The 26,490-nt window shown below is 38.4% G+C and overlaps 1 protein-coding gene and 1 pseudogene across 1 annotated transcript in view; both read left to right on the top strand.

Moving 5' to 3' along the window:
- The window catches only part of COG5 (component of oligomeric golgi complex 5), a 287,797-nt gene that overhangs the window by 195,585 nt on the left and 65,722 nt on the right, over nucleotides 1-26,490 (top strand). The window contains exons 12-14 of the mRNA XM_088834301.1: nucleotides 13,424-13,628; nucleotides 23,306-23,467; nucleotides 25,373-25,472. Of these exons, the coding sequence (XP_088690427.1) occupies nucleotides 13,424-13,628; nucleotides 23,306-23,467; nucleotides 25,373-25,472 (467 nt within the window). The remainder of the gene's footprint in view (nucleotides 1-13,423; nucleotides 13,629-23,305; nucleotides 23,468-25,372; nucleotides 25,473-26,490) is intronic.
- On the top strand, nucleotides 13,647-19,295 carry LOC129552396 (coiled-coil domain-containing protein 174 pseudogene; annotated as a pseudogene).

Below are 26,490 nucleotides of genomic sequence, written 5' to 3'. Positions count from 1 at the left end.
ATGGCTCACCTCCTTGCTTGTCTGTATCTCCCACTAGGCTGTAGAGAAACCACCTCTGTTCCATGTTATATTCCTGTCACTCACATGGCACAGTGTTCAATACAAAATAGACATCCTGTTGAAATGGATTCCTAAAGTGTTACTTTAATAGTAAAGGCTTTATGTATTAGGAAATCTGAGGAAAACGCAAACTGTAAAATAGGAATACTTTTCATTAAAAAAAAATAGCATATATAAGGTAAATGGGACCCTAAAATATGAAATACTTTTAGAAAACAAACAATATGTATATGGGATAAACAAAGATACAAAAGCATGATTATTATAGGATAGTAGGATGTGAGAGTTGGACTGTGAAGAAAGCTGATCGCCGAAGAATTGATGCTTTTGAACTGTGGTGCTGGAGAAGACTCTTGAGAGTGTCTTGGACTGCAAGGAGATCCAGCCAGTCCATTCTCAAGGAGATCAATCCTGGGTGTTCACTGGAAAGACTGATGCTAAAGCTGAAACTCCAATACTTTGGCCACCTCATGCGACGAGTTGACTCACTGGAAAAGACTCTGATGCTGGGAGGGATTGGGGGTGGGAGGAGAAGGGGACGACAGAGAATGAGATGACTGGATGGCATCACCGACTCGATGGACATGAGTTTGAGTGAACTCCGGGAGTTGGTGATGGACAGGGAGGCCTGGCGTGCTGTGATTCATGGGATCGCGAAGAGTCAGACACGACTGAGCGACTGAACTGACTGACTGAGGATATTAAATAATTTTTACTTTTTTCCTTATGCCTTCATTTATTTGATATTTTAAAGTACTTTATATCATTAGTTACAAACTATGAAACAGTTTTCATTGAGGTCAAGCACAACTAGGCTACTTAATTAAATTTTCCATAAAAATTTGTTGAATGGATAAGTGTGATTCTGTAGTTACAGAAATGAGTAAAGTGATCAGGGTTGAAGAGTAGATTGAGATGAAAAAGAGCTCAGAGGAGAAAATCCTCACTTTACCTCATATAGCAGGGTAAATTTCAGGTAGCCCAAAGAATTAAATGTAAAATATAAAGCTATTCAAATGCTAGAAGAAACACAAGTGAGCAAGCTAGGTATAGGGAAAACTTCTCTAAATTAATTTCTATAAGCAACGATGAGAAGATTGATAATTTGACTGTGTTAAAAAATTTACGTAGCAAAAAATCTCTTAAGCAAAATAAAATAACAAATAAGAAAAATATAACTTACCTCAATGAAAAAGTGTTAATATAAAAAAATCTTCTAAAATAAGAAGAAAAAATACCAGGAACCTTACCAAAATAGTATAAATATATCTTGTTTGTAAAAGATTCTCAGTGTCACCATGTATAGAAAAATTCAAGATAAATGTGTACAGAAACACCATTTCTCATCTATCAAATTATTCAGTCGCTCAGTCGTGTCCTACTCTTTGTGACCCCATCAAATTAGCCATAAGTAAAAAGAAATTTGGTAACACACTGTGCTGGCAAGCCTGTAGGGAAATAGTCACTCTCACACAGTATTCATTATCATCCAAACCTTAGAAGAATTTCTAACAAAATTATCTAACAAAATAGATAAGTATCTAACAAAATTATATAAGCAGTTGCTTGGTGTCCCTTGTGGCTCAACTGGTAAAGAATCCATCTGCAGTGCGGGAGACCTGGGTTCATTCCCTGAGTTGGGATGATCCACTGGAGAAGGGAAAGGCTACCCACTCCAGTATTATGGCCTGGAGAATTCCATGGACTGTATAGTCAGTGCATGGGGTCATAAAGAGTTGGACATGACTGAGTGACTTTCACTTTTTCTTTTTTGTATTCAGAAATTCTAATTCAAAGGGTCTCTTCCGTAAATACACTATCAAAAATGTGAAGAGATATATTCACAGGGCTGTTCATTGCATCATTAGTTGGAAAATACTGAAAACAGCCCAAATGTTCATCACTAGGGGGTTAGTTTAACTATGGTGCATCCTAGAATGAAATGCCATGCAGCTCTAAAAAGGAATGAGAAGCAAAAAAGCAATGAGGAATATCTTTATATACTACTATGGCTCAATCTCCAAGTTATATTGTTAAGTTTAAAAATATAAGAAAAACATGTCTACAGTGCGCTAATAAGAAAGGCAGTGGTATAAATAAATATACATTTTTGCTTATATTTTAGAAACAGACGACTAAACCTTAAAATCCAGAACAAAATGGTTACCAATAGAGGGGGAGTGTGTGAAGAATACACTGGAGAGGCCAGGGATGAAAGCTAGACTTCTCTGAATGTACACTATATTTGTGTAATATATATATACACACAATATATATTCTCTTCCAGATTCTTTTCCATTATAGGTTATTACAAGATACTGAATATAGTTCCTTGTGCTGATAGTAATAGTAGGTCCTTGTTTATCTGTTTGACTACTTTACTTTTAAACAATTTGTTTTTATAGCCCTACTGGGGTATACTTATAGGATAACAAGAACTTCCCCCCAAACAGAGTAACTCTTCTAAACAATCATGTTATTCTTATTAGTGTTGTTATACTCACACTGCTGTTTGTGCCGTATAGTGTGAAAGTCGCTCAGTCGTGTCCGACTGTTTGTGACCCCATGGACTCTACAGTTCAAGGCCAGAATACTCGAGTGGGTAGCCTTTCCCTTCTCCAGGAGATCTTTCCAACCCAGGGATCGAACCCAGGTCTCCCACATTGCAGGAGGAATTTTTACCATCTAAGCCACAAGGGAATTCCAAGAATACTGGAGTGGGTAGCCTACCCCTTTTCCATCGGATCTTCCCGACCCAGGAATTGAACCGGGATCTCCTGCATTGCAGGTGGATTCTTTACCAGTTGAGCTATGAGGGAAGCCTTTGTGCCGTATGGTGTAGTGTAAATAAATATACTGGCATCAGACTGAATCTGGACTTTCGGCATCGGTGAAACAAGATATAAAAATGGGTGAGATCAACTGATATTTTTTCTTTCAGTTCAGTTTAGTTCAGTTCAGTCGCTCAGTCGTGTCCAACTCTGCGACCCCATGAATCTTGACCTGCAAACATTTCATACCTGTGTCCACTTGTAAAGACCTGAAAATAGTGACCATTTCATTGGTACTGAACCTCTCTAAAACCAATGCTGTGGATTTAAACTTGATTTCCGATTGAAAGAAATCCCAGTTCTTTGAAGAAATGGCTAATTTGGGGTTAGGGGTAAGAAATGTGCAGGATGATTTTCTAATCCAGTATACTAGAAAGCAAGAAAGGCATGAAGACTGAGACTCTTAGGACTGAATTATAGGACCCAGGGAGCAATTTGAGTAGATAACTACAAGAGAAGGAATAAATTTGGCATCAATAAGAAGATAGTCACAGGTGGTTAAGTCCATCAAATCCATGGGCTCATGATGATGTAAGTAAAGAAATACAGATTACCCTTGGGGATACTGTGGAAATCTATTCCTTGCTTTGAAAAGTGGTAAATAAAGGGGAAAAAGCATTTTTACTGTCCTTCCTACAAATGATAAATTGGAGAAGCTGAATAATTGATGGCAGAAGTTGTATTTGTAAAAATATCACTTGTAATAAATGGACGAAGAATGTTACAGGTATTCAGAGAACATTCAAAGAATGTTATCTTCATCTTGAAATCTCTTAGTAGAACTGGGCAGTGATTGTTAATGGACTGTCAGTATAAAAAAGGCAAACAATATACAAATTAATGGTAGAGAATCTGCCTGCCAATGCAAGAGACACTAGAGATGCAGGTTCAGTCCTTTGGTTGGATAGATCCCCTCGAGAAGGGAATGGCAGCCCACTCCGGTATTCTTGCCTGGAAAATCCCATGGACAGAGGAGCCTGGCATGCCACAGTTCATGGGGTCGCAAAGAGTTGGAACCAACTGACTACACATCATATTGCCATACAAATTCATATGATACATATGTAGTCGGCTTAGCCAGAAATTATAGACTGTGGAAGCAGATCAAATCTCTTAACTGCTGCAGTGGTTTTCAACTTAGTTGCATATTAGAATCACTTGAAGAGTATTTAAAATTCTCACAGCCTATACTGCAATTGCATTAATATCTCTGAGTTGAGACCCACACATCAGGACTTTTTTTCAGGTTTCCAAAGTTGTTTCAGTGTGCAGCCAAGATTGAAATGTATTGTATCAGATCCAGCTGATAATTTACAGGAAATACAAGGATCCAAGGGTGCAATAAGCACAATTCAGACTGGAAAGCTCTGGAGGATATATGACCCAATTTCTTAAATAAAGAATTTAAAAGGAATAAAAAAGAGAGGAACTATGGATGGGGCTTGATGACATATCAAGTAATTATAATATATGGACTGTTTATGGGTCCTAAATAAACAAGCTAAAAAAAAATCACAAGTCAGTCATACAGATGCTGTCAGTGATTGTTAATTTTGTAAAGTGTGATAAGAGAACTGTGGTTACTTTTTAAAAATAGTCTTTACTATCAGAGATACATGCTGAAGTATTTATGGATGAAATAATATGATATTGTCATTTGCTCCAAAATAACTGGCAGCAGTCAAGGAAAATTAGCTAGGGAGAATCCCAGGGAAGGGGGAGCCCGGTGGGCTTCCGTCTATGGGATCACACAGAGTCGGACACGACTGAAGTGACTTAGCAGCAGCAGCAGCATGATAGATAAAACAGCATCAAGCTGATAAGTGGTGATAACCCCAGACACACAGTCTGTCCCTCTCCTTCCCTGCTCCCCCTTGGCACCTGCAAGTCTGTCATCTGTGTCTGTGAGTCTGTTTCTGTTTTGTAGATAGGATCATTTGATACTATGACTGTTACCAAAATTGTTTCAGTGGAACTGTGGCAGTTGGAAGTTGGGTTATAGCCTGGGGGAGGCAAGGAGATGTATGTAGACTATGATTATAAGCAGTGACAGGACAGTGGCTACTCATTAACTGTTGGAAGGTCAAGGGGAAGTGTTTGCCATATTATTTGTGTTTTTGATTTTTTGTACAATGAGAGTTTGTTCAGTCTTTTTATAAAAAATTAATTGGAGGCTGAAAATACAGGAGAGAGTAGTAGAGGAGGCGCTGAAATAGAATGAGGTTAAGTTTGGAAGTTGAATAATTGATCATGTATAGAATGGACACTTGTTGCTGTGAAGAAAGTTAAAGACAAACATTTATAGGGGAATAGAGGCTAAGAAGTTGAAGGTGACCTTTATTTTTGTTGCAACATTTATTGTGAGATAATGAGGGTGGTCATCTTCATATAAATGGATTCAAAGTTAACGAATTAAGAGTTTGGAGAAGAATGTGTATGCTTTGTATTCCTGTTAAAAGGGAAGGGTATGGTATAGAATACATACCCAGTTGGTATTGGATACCATACTTTGTATTGCTGTTATTATGAAAAAACAAAACCTAGAAAATCTCTTAGGCGCCGTATCTGGATATTTTCAGACAGTTATTGCATCTTAATTATGTGTGTGTGTGTGTAGTGTAGTTTGTGCAAGTGGCTAATATTAGATTGTGTTTGCTTTTTTTAAACTCAGTTTCTTCATTCAAAGCTTAATGTTTTAGGCTTTGGTCAGATTTTCCATCTAAAGCTTTCATTTTAATATCTGTTCATCTTAAATAGGGTTTCTCTGAGCTTTAAAAAGGTCTGTTTTCTATTCTGATTTTAGTTTTATTAAATCATAACTTTAAAATTAAATCAAAAGACATATTAATCCTCAATAAAATACATTTATAATTAGTTTTAGGTCATATAAACATTGATTGCTTTTAATATATAACTTGGACCATACATTTCTGGAACTTAGAAGGAAAAGTTCTTTTTATGAGTAATAGGAAAATTCATTACCTTGGGTGCAATTGACTTACCATTATTTTATTCTGGAACTATTTCTATAGTGTATTTGGTCTATTTTTCAACAATACTGTAAACGATTTTTTGTATGAAACTGTTAATTAGGAAGGAATAATATAGCCTGTGTTAGTCACTCAGTCTACTAACTAACCATGGGGTCCATGCGATCCTCTCTCCATGGAAATCTTCAGGGAAGAATACTGGAGTGGGTTTTTATTCCCTTCTCCAGGGGATCTTCCTGACCCAGGAATTGAACCCAGATCTCCCACATTGCAGGGGGCTTATTTACTGCCTGAGCCACCAGGTCTATAATGTATCAGTATTTGAAAAGTAGGTCTTTGTCAGACTGCTGGGTTGCCCTTAGCATTTGACTTTTTATAATTTTTATTGATGTGAATGAAGTATCGTTCATTTTATTGGAGCAGATAGATTCTAAGATGGCTCCCACTGCTCCTTCCCTCCTGTTATTTACACCCTTGTATAATCTTTTCCCCTTGAATACAGGTATAACTTGTTTGTAATCTATAGACCATGCAAAGAAGAGGTCCCTTGTATGATTAGGTAGCATAAGAGCATAATTTCCATTTTACTAGCAAGCAGTCTCTATTGCCTTCTTGGATTACAAGCTTTGATAAAATAAGCAGTCATATTGGAGTGATCCACTTTGTATGGTTGACCCCTTGCCAACAGCAAACTAGGAACTGAGACCCTCAATCCAGTTCAGTTCATCAGGAACTGAATCCTGACAACAGCCACATGAGCTTGGAATCTTCTCCCCGAGTTAAGCCTTCTGATGAGACTCCAGCCATGGCTGACAGCTTGATTGGAGTCTTGTGAGAGACCCTGAAGCAGAGGATCCGGCATGTCTGACTCATAGAAACTGTGAGATGATAAATGTATGTTTTTTTAAAATAAGCAGCTACATTTGTGGCGTTTATTGTGTAGCAATATATATCTAATGCAACTATGAAACAGAAAATACTTTCCAAGACATACCAAACCCTCCTTTACTTTCATAGTACTAGATGATTTAGGTGCAAGACAGGTTTTGGGAACTGAACCTATTAGGAAAGAAATGAACTAGAAATGAGTAGCAATGTACTTAAAAAGGAGGGACTTAACAGCTATGGAGGCTCACTCTCTCAGGCCAAGAGCATGGCAGGTTGTTAAAATAAGAGCAGCAGCCTCTGCTGGGATTGTCTACCTCACTTCTTTTGCATTTGCTGTTTCTTCCATCCGAATCACTCTTTCTCCAGGCATCCAAATGGGTAATATCCTTATTTCACTCAGAGAGGCCCTCCCTGTCATCAGTAAATAAAATGCTACTGCCTATCCCCAGATTACTATGATGGTGTGGTAAGACACCCAGAGTCAGACATTCTGGAGTATGAAGTCAAGTGGGCCTTAGGAAGCACTGCTGTTAATAAAGCTAGTGGATGCAATGGAATTCCAATAGAGCTATTCAGAACTGAAAGGATGATGCCGTCAAGATGTTGCATTCAATATATCAGCAAATCTGAAAGACCTATCAGTGGTCATAGGACTTGAAAAGGTCAATGCTCATCCCAGTTCCTAAGAAGGGTAGTACTAAAGAATGTGCTAACCATTGGACAGTTGTACTTATCTCCATGATAGTAAGGTCATGCTTAAAATCTTGCTTGCTAGGCATCAGATTTATGTGAACCAATAACTTCCAGATGTCCAAGTTGGGTTTAGAAAAGGCAGAGGAAGCATAGATCAAATTGCCAACAGTCGCTTGTTCATAGAGAAAGCAAGGGAATTCCAGAAGAACATCTACTTCTGTTCCATCAACTACAAAGGCTAAAACCTTTGACTGTGTGGATCGTAACAAACTGTGGAAAGTTCTTAAAGAGATGGGAATACCAGACCAATACATGTCTCCTGAGAAACCTGTATGTGGGTCAAGAAGCAACAGTTAGAATGCTGTATGAACAACTGACTGGTTCAAGATTGAGAAAGGAGTATGACAGGGCTGTCCGCTGTCACCCTGTTTGTTTAATCTGTACATGAGCACATCATGAAAAATGCCAAGCTGGATGAGTTACAAGCTGGAATCAGAATAGTCAGGAGAAACATCAACAACCTCAGATACACAGATGATACCACTCTATTGGCAGAAAGTGAAGAGGAACTAAAGAGCCCCTTGTTGAAGGTAAAGGAGGAGAGTAAAAGAGCCGGCTTAAAAGTAAATATTAAAAAAAAATAAGATCATGGCATCCGGCCCCATTACCGCATGGCAAATAGAAGGGAAAAAGATGAAAGTAGTGACAGATTTTCTTTTCTTGGGCTCCAAAATCACCGCAGACAGTGACTGCAGCCATGAAATCAGAAGACTATTGCTTCTTAGCAAGAAAGCGATGACAGACCTAGACAGTGTTGAAAAGCAGAGACATTACTCTGCTGACAGAGATCCATATAGTCAAGGCTATGGTCTTCCCAGTGTCACATATGGTTATGAAAGCTGGACCATGAAGAAGGCAGAATGCCAAAAAATAGATGCCTTCAAACTGTGGCGCTGGAGAAGACTCCTAAGAGTCCCTTGGGCAGAAAGGAGATCAAACCAGTCAATCTTAAGGGAAGTCAATCCTGAATAATTGTTGGAAGGACTGATGCTGAAGCTGAAGCACCAGTATTTTGATCATCTGATGTGAACAGCCAACTCACTGGAAAAGTCCCTGATGCTGGGAAAGGTCGAAGGCAGAAGGAAAAGGGGGCATCAGAGGATGAGATGGCTGGATGGCATCACCAATGCAGTGGACATGAACTTGGGCAAACTTTGGGAGATGGTGAAGGATAGGAAGGCCTGGCACGGTGCAGTCAATGGGGTTGCAAAGAGTCGGACATGACTGGGTGACTGAACAACAACATCACTATTCTCTAACTTTGATATTATGTTACATACTAATTTGTTTATTGTCTTTCTCCTTCATTGGAGCATAAGCTCCTCGTGAGTAGGAAACTTTGCTTCTTTTGTTCACTACTGCATATGTACCATTTACAACAGCATTTGTCATATAGTAAATGCTCAGCAAATACTTGTTGAGTTGAAGAGTCTACCTTCCAGATTTCACACTGACCGGGATTTGGTTGTCTGGAGGTTGATGGGAGTTTTCAGGAGTGATGCCCTTTCTTGGGCAGGACTCCAGTCAATGGCTGAGAGATGAGGTGTTGTATCTTCACACAGGGAAATGTGCTGGTAGAGTCAGACACACAGGCTGAGATTAAGCACGGCTACTCAAGACTAAGGAGTACGTCAAGGTTGTATATTGTCACCCTGCTTATTTAACTTGTATGCAGAGTACATCATGAGGAACACTGGGCTGGAAGAAGCACAAGCTGGAATCAAGATTGCCGGGAGAAATATCAATAACCTCAGATATGCAGATGACACCACCCTTATGGCATAAAGTGAAGAGGAAGTCAAAAGCCTCTTGATGAAAGTGAAAGAGGAGAGTGAAAAGGTTGGCTTGAAGCTCAACATTCAGAAAACAGAGATCATGGCATCTGGTCCCATCACTTCATGGGAAATAGATGGGGAAAGAGTGGAAACAGTGTCAGACTTTATTTTTTTGGGCTCCAGAATCATTGCAGATGCTGATTGCAGCCATGAAATTAAAAGATGCTTACTTCCTGGAAGGAAAGTTATGACCAACCTAGATAGCATATTAAAAAGCAGAAACATTACTTTGCCAACAAAGGTCTGTCTAGTCAAGGCTATGGTTTTTCCCGTGGTCATGTATGGATGTGAGAGTTGGACTGTGAAGAAAGCTGAGCGCTGAAGAGTTGATGTTTCTGTGGTGCTGGAGAAGACTCTTGAGAGTCCCTTGGACTGCAAGGAGTTCCAACTAGTCCATTCTAAAGGAGATCATTGGAAGGACGGATGCTAAAGCTGAAACTCCAATACTTTGGCCACCTCATGCGATGAGTTGACTCACTGGAAAAGACTCTGATGCTGGGAAGGATTGGGGGTGGGAGAAGAAGGGGACAACAGAGAATGAGATGGCTGGATGGCATCACCAACTCGATGGACATGAGTTTGAGTGAACTCCGGGAGTTGGTGATGGACCAGGAGGCCTGGCGTGCTGTGATTCATGGGGTCGCAAAGAGTTGGACACGACTGAGTGACTGAACTGAACTGAACTGAACTCAAGACTAAGGCCAATCTCTGAGAGTTGCAGCTCTGGGATAAACTAGGGGGTCTAGGAGGAGTGAGGTAATGAAGTCTAGGCTATTAGAATCTAGGGAAAAGACTTAATTCCATACCTAGGTCCTACTTCATTCTTTTTTCAGTTTGTTCATTCAGTAATTCAATGCCTGGTGTTATTCTAGGTAAAGGAAATACAGAGACAAATCAAATAGTATCCCTGTCTCATTAAACTTGCATTCTGAAGAGGGAGCATAGACAGTCAATACAAACTGATAAATAATTTCTTACAGTTCTCATTGCTATGAAGAAATCTTCATAAAACAAGCTACTGAAATAAAGATGAGTTTCCTCTCCATGTTAGTGTCTATGTTGGAGTCACTAGTTATTGCTCAGTTGCTAATATGAAGGCATAATCTGAGTAATGGGTTACTTAGTAACTGGGAATTAGTAACCTGTCATTTTCTATCTGTAAATGATTTGTTAGATTATTAAGATATGCAGTTAAGTTTTACAGACATTTATCAAATAAATAATTGATTGTAATCAAGTTTATAGGTAATTGATGTGAACATTTTAAACCTACTTATAAAAGAAGGTATAGCAGAATTTAACTTCAGGAATTACCACACAATATTTATTTGTAAACTTTAAATGTATTTGATTTAAGTAACTTAGAATCAAAGAGTCAGTCACATTTACTGAGATGATATAGTCAAAGTTTGGCTTTCTGAAATCCTGAACAGTGGATTGTTCTACGTAGATAAGATTTCTGTGAAAGTGAGCATACTGTCCCTTGAAAAGCAAAACTTAATTTATTCTGTTATTAAGAAATTCTTACTTAATTTCTACTATGTCAAGCACTGTGTTGAGTACCAAATATTCTTTGAAGAAGATGAGTCTTGTCCTTATTCTCTATAGTCAAGTATGGGAAGCATATGTTACATAAATAAAATTGGAAATTGTGGTAAATGGGAAGGCAAAAAGCAGATTCCTATAATGAAAGGAATATGATTTAGCTTTGACGAGCTCAAGAACTGTGAAAGATCTGAGATGTTTACCCTGCTTAGAAAGGGTAGCCTGCCAAGGTGCTCTGCATATTGTCAGAAGACATGAGACTCCTGGGTCAGAGCAGAAGGACTTTATTACTCAGCATACCAAGCTGCATGAGCATTGGCATCTTTGTTTGTTGGCTCTCCACACCTCCAGGTCCCACAGGGAGACTCAGTTCAGTGGTAAGTATGCCATGAGTTTGTCTCTCTTAAGCTGGGAGAATCTGCCACTTATGCTGTAAGCAGTAAGCAAGCCTGCTCTTTGTGTGCCGATGAAGTTACTTCATCTTTCAAGGCTACTTGCTATAGATGCAAACCTTGCTACAGATAAATGGCCTGGATAAGGAGCAACTAGGGCCTCTCATTGTTGACATACCCTGCAAGAATATGTGGGAACACTCAGGGCCATGGTGAATGGCTTCTTCATTGGGGAGGAGGGATTTCAAAGAAGTCCTCACTGAGATTTTTTTTTAACAGTTTTTTATTAGAGTATAATTGGTATACAATAACCTGAACATAATTAATGTGCACAGTTTTATTAAGTTTTGACATACATGCACACCCATGAAAGCATCACAGCAGTGAAGATCGGTGAATATACTTGTCATCAGCAAAAGTTTCCATGTACCCCTTTATAATTCCTCTCCCTGCCATCTCCTTTCTCCTTCCCCAGGCAAATTCTTGACAAGCTTTTTGTCACTTTGAGCTAGTTTGCTTTTCCTGGAACTATGTACAGATTGAATGATACAGCATGTATTATGGATTCTTATTTGCCTTTCATGCAGCATGATTGTATTTAGAATCATCCATATTGTAATGTGTTCTTCTGTATAGTATTCCATTGCGCAAGTATACTACAGTTTGTACATGCATTCACTTGTGGATGGACAATTTGGGTTGTTTCCAGTTTTTGGCTATTACAAATCAAGGTGCTTTGAGTGTTCATATATAAATCTTTATATGGACATATACTTTTATTTCTGATGGATAAACATGTAGAAGAGGAATGGTTTGACCATATGGTAGGTATATCTTTAACAGTTTAAGAAAATGCCAGACTTTTTTGCAAAATGATCAGTTTTTCTTTTCTACCAACAGTATATAAGAGTTTTAGTATCTCTGTACTCACCAACATTTGATTTTTGTAATTTTTGCCAGTCTAACAGGTATATAGTCATATTTCATTACGATTTTTAAAATTTTACTTCAAAAGCAAAGGCAACAAAAGGAAAAGTAAACAAGTGGGACTATATCAAACAAAAAACCTCTATACGGCAAAGGAAACCATCAACAGAATGAGAGGACAGCCCTCTAAGTGGGGAAAATATTTAAAAATTACAAATATTGCATAAGGGGTTAATATCCAAAATATATGTAGAACTCATACAATTCAAAGCAAAAAACCAAAGTATCCAGTAAAACAAAATGGACAGGATCTAAGTAGACATTTTTCTATAGACAGCATATAGAAGGCCAACAGTACATGAAAAGATGCTTAGCATAACTAATCATCAGCAAAATGCAGATAAAAAACACAGTTAAATATCATCTCACACCTGTTAGAATGACTAGTATTAAAAAAAAAGAAATAATAAGTGCTGATGAGGTTGTAGTGAAAAGGGAACCCTTGTACCTTCTTAGTGGGAGTATAATAAACTGATGCAGTCGCTATGAAGAACAGTATGGAGATTTCTCAGAAAACTAAATATAGAACTGATCTAGCAATTCTACTTTTGGATTTTTATCCAGGATCATTTAAATATATCTTTCTGTTATGATTTATTATCTAAAACTATTTTGGTTTTCATACTTTGTATGATTTGGAACCTTTCAAATTTATTCAGATGATTTCATGGCATCAACAGTTGTCATTTTTGGTAAATATTTCATGTGTACTTGAAAACAGTGGCTACTTCGCTGTTCTGGATGAAGTATTCTATAAATGTCAATTTAAGTAAAAATCATGGGTGGTGGTCGGGATTTTTTATGCTTCCTGATTTTCTATATATTTTATCAGTTTTTGAAAGAAAAAACTAAAGTCTTCAACTTTTTCATCAATGTGTTTGTTTCCTTATAGATTAAGTTACAAAAACCAAAGGAACTTTGTGGCCAACCCAATATGTGGTACATATATCAAATGCAGTAAATAGTCTGGGAGGAAAATTATTGTTACCGGAATTATTTTGAAAAGTCTTATTAAAACACCTTTGTTTTGTCCTGTGATATAGGCTATTTGTAGCACCGTTTTCATATACAAAAAAAACTTTATTTGCTACATTTTATTGTTTTATCATTTATCTAATCCATTTTATTCTTTTGCTTGGCAGCTTCTATGTTTTTGAAACAGGCATTTGAAGGAGAATACCCAAAATTATTGCGGCTTTATAATGACTTATGGAAGCGTCTTCAACAATACAGCCAAAATATTCAAGGAAATTTTAATTCAAGTGGAACTGCAGACCTCTATGGTGACTTACAACACATGGAAGATGATACACAAGATGTATTCATACCGAAAAAGCCAGATTATGAGTATGTTTGTGTAATCAAATCTGTTTGTTGGCACGTTAAGGATTTTGTCCTTTATTTTTTTACAAGTTAGAAATTGGGGAAATGTTAATCTTTCTGAATATTTGTAACGATTATTATTTATTTTTTTACCTTAAAAGATTTCACAACACTTCTAACTTAAGGAGTCAAACTTTTATCCTTAGTTGAGCAGCCTGATTCCTACTGAGAATTTGTCTTAAAGGATATCACCAAGTAAGGTGAATAGAAACTAAGAGATGAGCATGTGGAGTCACTGTCCTTTAATTGATACTATAATACATTTGTAATTATATAGCATCATTATTGGTGGGCCACTGGCATGAATGTGATATAAAAGGAACTGGTATGTTCAGGAACTGTAGTGGAAATGAATCTTATGCTGGGATGGGTTCTCAGTTTGGTGGGCAAAAACTAAGTACTGTCGAAATTAAACCTGAAAGTCTCTTAGATGAGTCATGAAGTATAGTATATGTATATATAGTATATGTAGTGATATATATATATATATGTATATATAGTATATGTAGTGATATTTATAAGCCACATTGGAAAACAGTGTGCCAACTCAGTAAGTTTAAACCTGCCAGCTTTCCTCCTAAATTGAAAAGGAGTACTGTTTTCGTATTTCTCTGTAAGTACCAAATCAATTGATTGGTTTGCACACTTCCTTTAAACACTTGAATCATTTATTGTGATGAAATTGACTCAAGTAACAATAGGTTCTTATCACATACCTTGTAAGAAAAATGATAGATTTATGAGTGCTTTTTTAATGTTTGTTTCAACTTTTTTTTTTTTCCTGAATACTTAGAGTTGAATTGTAGCCACTGTAGTAAGACGTTCTGACTGGTAAAATACAGATTGTGTAAGTTTTGACTGGTAGAGTAAGTGGCATAAGAGTAGGCTAAAGTGATAGAAGGGACTTTGTTCTCTTCAGTTACTCTTTCACATTAAACATGAAGTAAACCTGAACATGCTTTTTGGCCAGTCCAGTATATTAAGGTTTTTAAGTACATGAAATAAAATACATAGTATCATTCTATTTCTGTCTTAGTTTTATTTTTAAATTCATATGCTTGTACTGAAAAGCTCTGGAAACATACATAGCAAAAACTAGTAATGCTTTATCTCCAGTAGGTAGAGTTTTTATTTTGTATTCCTGCTTTTATTTAAAATGAGCATATGTTACTCATGGGGGTAGGGGAAAGACAGTAAATTCAATGTAGAGAAAAAAAATCAGAATTAAAAAAACCTTTATTTTGACTAGTGGGATATCATTGTCACCTTTTGGAGACTAACTTCAGTAAAGTAGTTGATGTGGAAGAGGAGTTGTGACCTGTACCCTAAGAAACCAAAAAGTAATGAGAATCAGTTCAGTTCAGTCGCTCAGTTGTGTCCGACTCTTTGCGACCCCATGAATCACAGCAGGCCAGGCCTCCCTGTCCATCACCAACTCCCGGAGTTCACTCAAACTCATGTCCATCGAGTCAGTGATGCCATCCATCCATCTCATTCTCTGTCGTCCCCTTCTCCTCCTGCCTGCATTCCCTCCCAGCATCAGAGTCTTTTCCAGTGAGTCAACTTGTCGCATGAGGTGGCCAAAGTATTGGAGTTTCAGCTTTAGCATCAGTCCTTCCAATGAACACCCAGGATTGATCTCCTTGAGAATGGACTGGTTGGACCTCCTTGCAGTCCAAGGGACTCTCAAGAGTCTTCTCCAACACCACAGTTCAAAAGCATCAATTCTTCGGCGCTCAGCTTTCTTCACAGTCCAACTCTCACATCCATACATGACCACGGGAAAAACCATAGCCTTGACTAGACGGACCTTGGTTGTCAAAGTAATGTCTCGGATGGCGTGCATTGCTCAACAGGGCGTATGGAGACCTTCTCAAGATGGCACCAGACACTAGCCCTGTTACCTTCTGCCTTTTTCAAGATGGCCCTAGCAATTAGCTTCACTTCGGGCACCTGCTGACCGTCTCAAAATGGTGAAGGACACAGTGCCGCCACACCCTGACCTTCTCAAGATGGCGCCAGAGCCATAAATGGCAGCGCTCCGCTGCAGCGACTTCTGGTTCCAGCGGAAGGCGGTGTGAGAGGCCGGCCTGGCGCCTGGAGGCGTGCGGCTTGGGACGCTCCGGGGCGGATATGGACCGGAGGAAGAAGCCTCTGGACGTCACGGCGTCCTCGTTGGTAGACCTTACGGCTGAACTTTTCCGAAAACAAGAAGAATTCAAACAAGAAAAACTTCTAAAAGATGCTGGAGTTTTGGGAAAACCAAAACCAACTAACAAGAAACCAAGTGTGTGGAGCAAACAGAATGCAGGAGTTTCTAACCGCGCTGAAAAGGATGCTGAACAGAAGATTGAGGAACAGAAGACTTTGGACAAAACGAGGGAGAAGTTGGAGGAAAAAGCCAAATTATATGAAAAAATGACTAAAGGAGACTTTATAGATGAAGAGGTGGAGGATATGTACCTTGTGGATTTCACACAGAAGATGATAGACAAACACAAAGAAATGGAAGCAATTGGTGCCAATAGAGATTACAGAAAGACTGAAGAAAGACATGATGATGAAGAAGCTCTTTCTAAAAAAGATATTCCTCCTCCCCAGGATCCCAGTGAAGAATGGGTGGATTATGTGTATTCTTTAGGGCGATCCCGGCGCTGTATGAGAAAGGATTTGCCAGATCTGCTGGAAATGGATAAAAATCTTCAGGGGAGGCTTTTTGTTAGTCCTGCAAATGAGAAAACCTTACTATCTGAAGATATGAGAAAAGAACTCCAGCGCCAGCAATGGGAGGAAGAAGAGAGGGAGGCCCTGAGAAGGCCAATGGGGCCCGTACATTACGAAGACATCCGTGAGAATGAGGCCCGGCAACTTGGTGTTGGATACTTTGCTTTTGCCCGAGATAAAGAGTTGAGAAACAAGCAGATGAAAACCTTAGAAATGCTGCGTGAACAGACAACAGATCAGAGAACGAAACGAGAAAATATAAAGGAAAAGAGAAAAGCCATATTAGAAGCAAGACTTGCCAAACTCCGGCAGAAAAAGATGAAAAAATCAGAAGAAGATGGAGCAGAGGAAGGAAACAGAGATGGAGATGTTATTGGGCCTTTGCCCCCAGAACCAGAGGTCACGCCAGCTCCTCGTACAACCACCCAGAGTAGTAAAGTAGAACTCATCGTTCAGGAGAGGAAAGATACCAGACCTGGGGTGCCACACGTCCGCGAGTGGGACAGAGGAAAAGACTTTTCCTTTGGGTACTGGTCGAAGAGGCAGTCAGATCTCCGGGCTGAGAGAGACCCTGAGTTTGCGCCACCATCGTATTACTTTGTGGACCAAAAGAGAACTGAGCTTCTGAGCATCCAGGTGTGGAGCCGACCTGCCCCTGCACAGAGGGACCCGGGGCAGCACTCTGGCCAGAGCCATGACCCCTGCGCGTCACAGACATCATCTGCTCCTGCCCCCAGCAGCCCACCACAAGCCCCGACGGTCACTTTTGAAACTCTGGATGATATGATATCATATTATAAACAAGTAACATGAAGTAAAAAACACTATAACTTGAAAAAAAAAAAAGTAATGTCTCTGCTTTTTAATATGCTATCTAGGTTGGTCATAACTTTCCTTCCAAGGAGTAAGCGTCTTTTAATTTCCTGGCTGCAAGAAACCAAAAAGTAATGAGAATAGTAAGGAAAAATTATGTTTTACATATTCTTTTGAGGAGTGAGGCAGAGTCAAACATAAATTTGACCATGGTAGCTGAGCCAAAGGAATGTTTTGTTTTGTTTTTAATTATAGAGGGAAAACTGAGAGTGTTTATAGATAGAAGTAGCCAGTGGAGAGAGCAGGAGGTAATGAACAAGATCTTGGAAGAATCTGAGTAGAATCAAGGCACAAATAACCAGGTTAGCATTTTTCATCATTAAGTATTCATGCTGAATTTGAGAGCTGTTCTTGTTATGAAGAAAATAAAACAAGGGAATTCCCTGATGGTCCAGTTGTTATGACTCAGTGCTTTCACTGCTTGGGCCTAGCTATAATCCCTGATTGGGGAACTAAGGTCCTACAGCCATGCCCCCTCCATGCATCGTCCCAAAAAAAGACAAGACAACATGATAGAGCGCCTTATATAAGGTGGTGAGGAAAAACCTCTTTGAGAAGATAACTTTGACCCAAGACCTCAGTAAGAAATCAGCTGTGGAAGATTTGGAGTAAGATTTCTGCAGGCAGAGAGAACAGCAGATGTAGAGTCTTTGAGAAAGCTAAGATGGAGATGTTGAGGAATAGAAAGCTGGAACACAGTGAAAGAGGAAGAGTGGGGGCTATGAAATTGGCTCAAAGAGGGAGGAAAGTGTAAGATCATGTAAGGCTTTATTCACTATGGTATGGGATTTGGAGTTTGTTCAAAACAGTAGAAACCATTGCTTTTAAACGGAGGAATGATATGAACTGATAAACACTTTAAAATTAACACTAGGGCTTCTATGTGGACAACTAGAGAAAGCATCACCACAGGGAAAGAGAAGTGGGAAATGGAAGCTATTTTGTTTATCCAGACAGGAAATGACAACGGCCTGAAACAGGATAAGTGCATGAGGTGGTAAGAACTGGTCAGATTGATTCGAGATATACTTGCTAGTAGATTGGATTTGAGAGGAAAAGAAGAATCAAGGATATGTATGGACAAGTTGGGAGAAGACCAAAGATTGGAAGCCATTGTCTCATCAAGTAGTGTCGAACAAAGGTTTTTCTTGTGAAACTGTTGAATCAAAGATGCAAATAGAGACGTTATAGACTTTTTGAAAAGGTAGTTGACTGTGAATCAGGGCTAGAAATGCATATTTGAGAATCATCACTATGCATATCTTGAAAAATCATGGGTCTGGAGGAGATTCTATAGGGAAGATATTCGTAAAAAGAAAAGGGAACTTTGGCCCAAGATATGAATTCCAGAATTTATAACTTTCTTGGAGGATTGGCAGCCTGCAGGACTGAGACAGAAAAAAGAAAAGGTGAGATAGGAGGAAAACTCAAAGTTGTGTGGAACTCTAAGGAATGAGTTCATTTAAGTTAGAGGAGGAATGGTTAACTGTGTCACATGCTGTTGAAAAGCTGAAGAAGCTTAGGACTGAGAATTGACCTCTTGCTATAGCAAAATAAGGTGGTTCAAGGTCTAAGTGTGGAATGGTGGATACAAGAGCATTATTAGAATTGATGAAAGGCAGAATGGGAGGAGATTGACTTCTGGGATGACAACACTCCCCACTCTGCTGACCCATCCCCAGTGAATCTGGTGAAAACTATTACAACAAAAACCAAACAACTCAGTGCCTCTGGAAATGATTTTAAAAGCAAACAGCAAATGAAAAATCATCAATGCAAAAAATTTTATGAAAACTTGGTAGAAAGAATTCTATAAGAGTCTGTGATATTAGAACCAAGACAGTTGTTTCCTCCCTTCCTCTTCCCAGTTCAGCAAGGCTCAAGCTCCATCCCAAACTGTGGTAGCCGAGAACCAAGGGCTCCCTCTCCCACCATTCCCAACCAGAGGGCTTTCTGCCTAAGAAGAACAGCACTGCAGCATTTCTCGTGCTGCTCTCAGCTGCCAGTTAGCTGAAGCCAAGTGTCAGACAAATGAGATCAGTATGTGGGTGCTTCCTTATTGTGCACAACACTCACATGTTATGTATGTTATCACAATAAGAACAAAACACATAAAGTGAATTTTTTAAAGTATGTTCACACACTAATTTTTAATGAATGTTTATAGCAGTATTCATAGTTACCAAAAGATAGAAACAAGCCAAATGTCCATCAGCAGACAAATGGATAACCAAATGTGATATATCCACACAGTGGAATGCTATTCAGCCATAAAAAGGAATGAAGTACTAACATTTGTTACAGCATACCTGAACTTTGAAAAAGTTATGCCAAGTGAAAAAGACCTGATGCAAATGCATACATATACTGTATGATCCTATCCATATGAAAGTCAAGAACAGCAAATCTCTAGAGATATAAAGCCTATATAAAGCCTATTGGTGGTTGCATAGGGCTGGGAATGGGGTGAGGAGGGTAAAGATTTTAAAGCTGAAGGGTATGAGGTTTCTTTTGATGGTGATGAAAATGTAGGTTTGAGCATGGTGATGGTGACACATACCCATGATTATACTGAAAACCATCAAATTATACACTTTAAATGGTTGAATTGAATGTGAATCTCGATAAAGCAGTTTTCTAAAAAAGAATAGGGAAGGAAGAGGTAGGTTCAGTTCATCTGAGAGGTTTTGATATCAACAAAGGAATAAAACTACTCTTGCTTTGGGATAAAAAGAAAATCAGATGTAGATGAAATTACAAAGGAAAAAGAAAAACTGGTATCAAGTTGACAAAGATCATTGCGGTAGTTTTGGTCTTCGTGTAGAAACAAATGTTCCACTGTAGAGAGGGAAGGACTGCAAAGAAGGGTTTTAATACCTTGAGCTTCAGGTCTCTTGAAGTCAAGGGGTTTGAATCAGTGTTCAGTAGAAACAATTTCCTTTTTCTCTGGAATGCTTGGGCAGCTTAGCAGCGGGTATAGAGACCATCTAAATGAGATATTTCTTACAGCTTTGAAAGGAAGGTAAATTAGAAACATCAGGATGCTTGTGAGAGCACCTTGAAATGCTGGGCTGATGGAGGATGAGCACAGCAAAGGATTTCACAGCACTGATCACAGTCAGGTCAAAGAGCAAGTTCTTTTGAGTAAAATCTAGCACTGTGTTGATATACAAAACCCAGCATGTTTTGTCCTTTCTGTTTGCACTTAGACTTCATTTTGTACTGTTCTCCTGTCACTTAAGCGCTCTGCTCCTCTCAGTCTTTGGCAGACTCAGCCAGGTATAAGTCCCCTCTCAGGGCCTTTGCGCTTCTTCACTCCTCGTAAAAGTGCCTACTGTGGAAATCTTTGTAACTTGCTTCCTCCTTTTTCCTCATATCTTTCCAGGAATCCTTGCCTTGCCTCACTCTTTCTAAAGTTCAATAAAAACTGCTCTCTGGCTTCTTTGCTTCCTTCTTCTCTTAGAATTTATTACTCTTCATTATATTCCACAATTAAGTCATTTAAAAGTTTTTATTTCTTCTTTTGTGTGTTGTCTCTTTAAGAGGGCAGGAAATTTTTTTAGCTGACTTCATTGCTACATTCCTCACTTCCAGGAAGTACCTGGCAAATTGTACACATTAAAGAGAATTTGTAGGAGGGAAGAGGGTAGGGGCAAGTGGAGGTATGGAAAGTTGTCTTCAAGCTTGGAGACCTTACAGGTGGAGCAGTTCAAAATGATGACTGAAATATGGAAGCTCCATAATAAAGCTAAAATAAAAGTAGATGTCTAGTACAGGACAGGCTTCCTAGGTGGCTCAGCAGTAAAGAATCTTCCTGCAATGCAGGAGATGCAGGTTCGTCTGGAGAAGGGAGTGGCAGCCCACTCCAGTATTCTTGCCTGGATAATCCTATGGACAGAGGAGCCTGGCGGGCACACAGAGTGACAACTGAAGTGATTTAGCACACATGCAAGCACAGGATAGAAAAGCTGTCTGTTTTGACATAATCACCAAGGATCCTACACCCTGCATGCCTAGTTCTTCAGTTTTTCCAAAGCTAACGGAGTGGAATAAGGTAGGGAGCAGGGGAGGCAGACCGCCTTGGGAGCAGGGCTAGGGTGAGGCTTCTGCTTCCACCTGAGGCTGGACCTTGTCACACTGTTCTTCTGTCACATCTCTGTGTCAGTGGGTTGGTTTCCTGCAGCAACCACAGGCCTTGGCCTTGCTCTCCCTCACAGCCAACCTCTCAAACAGAGCATAGTGCTGCTTCTCTTGTGCGGCCACTCACAGATCTGCTGCTGGCAGATAGCCTCCTAGGCCCTGGCAACTTTGTTTCTGGAGTAAAACTGTAGGACCTTCTGGGTGAATCCTTGGAGAACAGGAAGAATGTCAGTACTTATAATTTAGTGCTGAAATTCCTGCGGAAGAAAAGAGGATTCTTAAGGGCAGTAAATGATCAGAGCATAGTAGGGAAGATGTTTAAATGGCTGTTGTGGACCTCAGTAGAGGCTTGACTGAGACATATTTAGGCACTGATTCTTCCCTGTTCCTACTGGGCTCTTTCATCATCTCTTATAAAAATTATTATAGTTATCACTCCACCTGCACATTTCTTCACTGGGCTGGAAAGCAAATTTCATCTCTATCTTCATAGCACTTAACACGGGCTGGAACATAGGATTCTCGGGAACTATGTGTTGACTGAGATACTTGCACTGAATGAGAAAGTGTTGAGAGATAACCGTGGAATTATGATGGAGGAGCCAAGAGCGTTGTGACCTCTAGGTCTTGTCATTTGACCAACAAGGGTGGAAAAGGAGAAAGCCAGGTTTGTAATACCAAAGGAGCAGGTCAGATGTTTTCAAGATGAACATTTAGGATGAATTTAGGGGGATTTGTTTTTATTTTATTTTTTTAAGATAATGGAAAGGTTAGTAGAGGATCATAATCAGGGGTGATGTGAGAAGACACAGAGTTAATTATATGGTTATAGACATTTGATAATAATTTTCAGAGGTAAAATATAAGGTCCAGTAATTGGACAACTAAATGAAAATCAACAAAAATAACTGAAAACATTGGTGGTCTGGGGGAGAAAGAAGTGTTTAGTAGGTTAAATTTTAATTTGTGAAGAATGTTATAAAAGTAAAAACTCCAGTTGGAAGATTTTTTGTGATTTTTGTGGGACTTGTACAAACACTTTTTATTTTGTCCTCATTCTTGTTAGTATCAGTTTTGATATCAGAAGGGTGATAAAAACCTACATTTGTATACTTCCCTCTCAGACGCTGAGCTTATGAGAGTGCATCTGTGTGTGAAAAGGGTTGAACTGGTGGGAGCCAGTCTTTGCAGACTTGCCTCTCTTGTATGTTGTGTAGAAACATGCTAAGTGAAGACATGGCCTATTAGAATTAATAAGATTTTACAGTTTTACTCTTATAGTTTCAAGTGACAAACTTGCTCTGAAGATAGGTAGGTAGCTAGGTACTGGGGCATATTATTTTACATTTATACCCAGGAATTATGTATAAATTAAAATGTTTAATTCTTAATAATTATTATCAAATATATATAAATATATTAATACATTTTTAAACTAAATTTTTCTGTTGTCATATAAAGTTACCTTCTATAGAGGAGATGTGTTTTTATTTATTTTTATGTTTAATTGGAGGATAATTTACAATGTTGTGTTGGTTTCTGTTGTACAACAATGTGAGTCAGTCATAAGTGTGTGTGTATATATATATATATATCCCTTTTTCTTGAGTCTTATGGAGGATATATCTTTAAGAAAGGTCCAGGTTCGATGCATGATACAGGATGCTCGGGGCTGATCCACTGGGATGACCCAGAGGGATGATATGGGGAGGGGGGTTCAAGATGGGGAACACATGTACACCCGGGGTGGATTCATGTCAATGTATGGCAAAACCAACACAATATTGTAAGATAATTATCCTCCAATTAAAATAAAAAAAAAGAGAAAGGTATTTACAACCTGATACCATAGTATTTAGTCTTGTATAATTTAAGTTCATTTTTAATAAACTTTGTTCCCACAGTCCAGAAAAGGCTTTGAAAGACTCGCTACAACCCTATGAGGCTGCATATCTATCAAAATCATTATCTCGACTCTTTGATCCTATCAACTTGGTTTTTCCCCCTGGTGGTCGTAATCCTCCTTCTGCTGATGAACTTGAAGGTATCATTAAAACTATAGCAAGGTATGTATTTTTATATAATGGCATGACATAAAATGCCCACCACATTTGTTAGTGATGTCTGATGGCAGTACATTTTAAATTTATCTCTAGCTGTTCAAGTAATTAGTCCAGCAATTAAATCAAGAGTTTTTCAGTGAATGAGTGCACATGTCCTAAGTACTTGAGATTCCAATTAATAAAACCATTTAAATACACTCTAAAAATAGTAATTTATAATTGTTACTAGTCGTGTCAAGGATGCAGAGTAAACCAACCTAATTCTTTATACCATAGTAAATTTCTGGTATTACATAGGACAGTAAATATAAAAATAATTTTACAGATTGAGAAGCTAAAGCATGAAGAGTAATTTTTTTTTTAATCTTAAATCCAGAAAGTACTTCATGGTGTACAAGTATTATAATCCTGATTAGTCTACCCGTGTTTGCTATTTTAAGCTTTCTAAGTTGAATGTGACAGCTTTTAAAACTCTTAAAAGGGAAGATATCCTAGCAGAGGTGCCACCTGAATGCTTGCAGACAATGTAGTTATACTGTTGTCTTTAGACATTTTATGGTCACCCAGGTGACCCAGTCTGCAGTTGAGACTCTCAGTTCCTGTCATAGTATATAAGTTGTCATAACAGTAGGTCCGTACATTTATAGGTGAACATTTTATGAGTGAAAATAGTTGTTAGACAATATAGGAGCAGAGTTTAGAAGTCTAAATTCTTTTAGATTACACATCAGATAATGATTCTGAGGCATGTGAGAGTAAGAGTAGAAAGCCACAGGTATAATCTGCAGAAGCACGTCTATGTGTATAGTGTTGAAAGAGCCCAGAATCTTGATCCTAAATCTCTCCACAGTTACTTTGACTTTCAAAGGCCTGACTCTGGATTGTTAAACCCTGATTACATCTCCATTATTTGTTTAGTAGTGATCAAACCAGTCATGAATTCAACTTGATCTTTCACCTGTTTATGGAAATATTAAAGAAGTAACTCCCTTTCCCTTGTGCAACTTGACCACACTGTGATCAGTTGTAAGGTGGGACTTGAAAAAGCATACTTATGCCACTGATCAATAGAATGTGAATACCAGTGTTAATAAGATTATGTCTCACTGTTAAATGAAAGGGCATTTTTGATGCACATAGTAAGCACTGAAGTCTTTCTTCATAAAGGGAATCTGGGAAATACCACGATTCTTTCTACTACTTCAGAGACAGTAATTACTTTTCTTGCTTTCTACTTGTATATGCATTTTCATGCAGCTTTTAACTGCTGGTATACTTTATATGGTCTTTATAAATACTTTTTTTGAGGCAGTCAGCTGAAGTGTCCCAAATAATCCAGTGTAAAAAATTGAAAATAAGCATGGCAAAGAAATACTTTAGGAATCTAGATTTTTAAAATTTCCAGTTAAATCCTTGTTGTGCTTTTGATATAAAAAAGCTATGCTATCAAAATAACATGAATTGGCATAATTTCTACAGAAACTTAGTATATTGATATATCATGTCATTTACATTTTTAGCCTATGTCCTTCCAAGGTCATCATTTCCATTCAAGAGCTGTCATTTCCTTGCAGATGTCTGTGATATGCAGTGTCTCTAATTGCACTTATCAGTATGAACAAGAGTGCTACTTGAAAAATCTGTACACAATTTACTCTTCTTAATCACAGCCTGAACCCACACATGACATGCTTTTATTAATGAGAAACTGGTCATTAACCAAACCATCTCAGGGCACTTTTTCCTAATGCTGAATTTAGGAGGGAAAAATGAAACAATCCAATCAATCCTTGGAGGCAACCAGGGAAATCTATAAAAAGAATCACCTTGTTGTTTAATGGGTTTAAGTTCATATCCTTGTCTTTGTTGATAAACTGTATTGCTAAAGTCTGTTTTTGTTTTCTTCAGTGAACTAAATGTAGCTGCTGTTGATTCAAACCTCACATTAGCTGTGTCAAAAAATGTGGCAAAGACCATCCAGTTGTATGGGGTAAAATCAGAGCAGCTGGTAAGTAATAATCACTTCTATAAACCTTGATTTTGTTTCTGATAACTAATTATACAATACTTGACTGTAAATATTGCATTGACTGAATAGTAATTTACTGTAAAATTTTAAAGTGAAATTTTGAAACTTTATTATGAATTTAAATCAGAAAAAATTGTTACATCTATTAAAAAATGGCCCTCCTATCATTGCTGCACTTACAGAATGCAGGCAGATTTTGTAAGACTTTTTAAGAAATCTGTGTGCCACTTTATGAGTTAAATTATGTATATTTTTAAATATATTAATAATGATTTCAAATAGGTCAAATTTCCTCTCCTGTGGTCACTCACTCCAGGTATCATTTATGTACTGTTACCTAGTGTAAAATTAATTGAACCATTACAAAATGACTGAAGGATTTAAGTGCTTAAACTGTAAAAGAGAAATATTGATTTCTCCAAAGAAGACATACAGATGGCTAACAAACACATGATAAAATGCTCAACATCCCTCATAATCAGAGAAATGCAAATCAAAACCACAATGAGGTACCATTTCACACCAGTCAGAATGGCTGCTCTCCAAAAGTCTACAAGCAGTAAATGCTGGAGAGGGTGTGGAGAAAAGGGAACCCTCTTATACTGTTGGTGGTAATGCAAACTAGCATAGCCACTATGCAGAAGAGTGTGGAGAGTCCTTAAAAAAACTGGAAATAGAACTGCCATACGATCCAGCAATCACACTCCTGGGCATACACACTGAGGAAACCAGGATTGAAAGAGACACATGTACTCCAGTGTTCATCGCAGCACTGTTTATAATAGCGAGGACATGGAAGCAACCTAGATGTCCATCTGCAGACGAATGGATAAGAAAGCTTTGGCACATATACACAATGGAGTATTACTCAGCCATTAAAAAGAATGCATTTGAATCACTTCTAATGAGGTGGATGAAACTAGAGCCTATTATACAGAGCAAAGTAAGCCAGAAAGAAAAACACTAATACAGTATACTAACGCATATATATGGAATT

The sequence above is a fragment of the Moschus berezovskii genome, chromosome 3 (genome assembly GCF_049115385.1).
Source record: "Moschus berezovskii isolate FMDL1 chromosome 3, NW_MosBer_1.0, whole genome shotgun sequence".
Lineage (NCBI taxonomy): Eukaryota > Metazoa > Chordata > Mammalia > Artiodactyla > Moschidae > Moschus > Moschus berezovskii.
The sequence above is the reverse complement of the archived record's forward strand: the minus strand, read 5'-3'. Positions and strand labels throughout refer to the sequence as shown.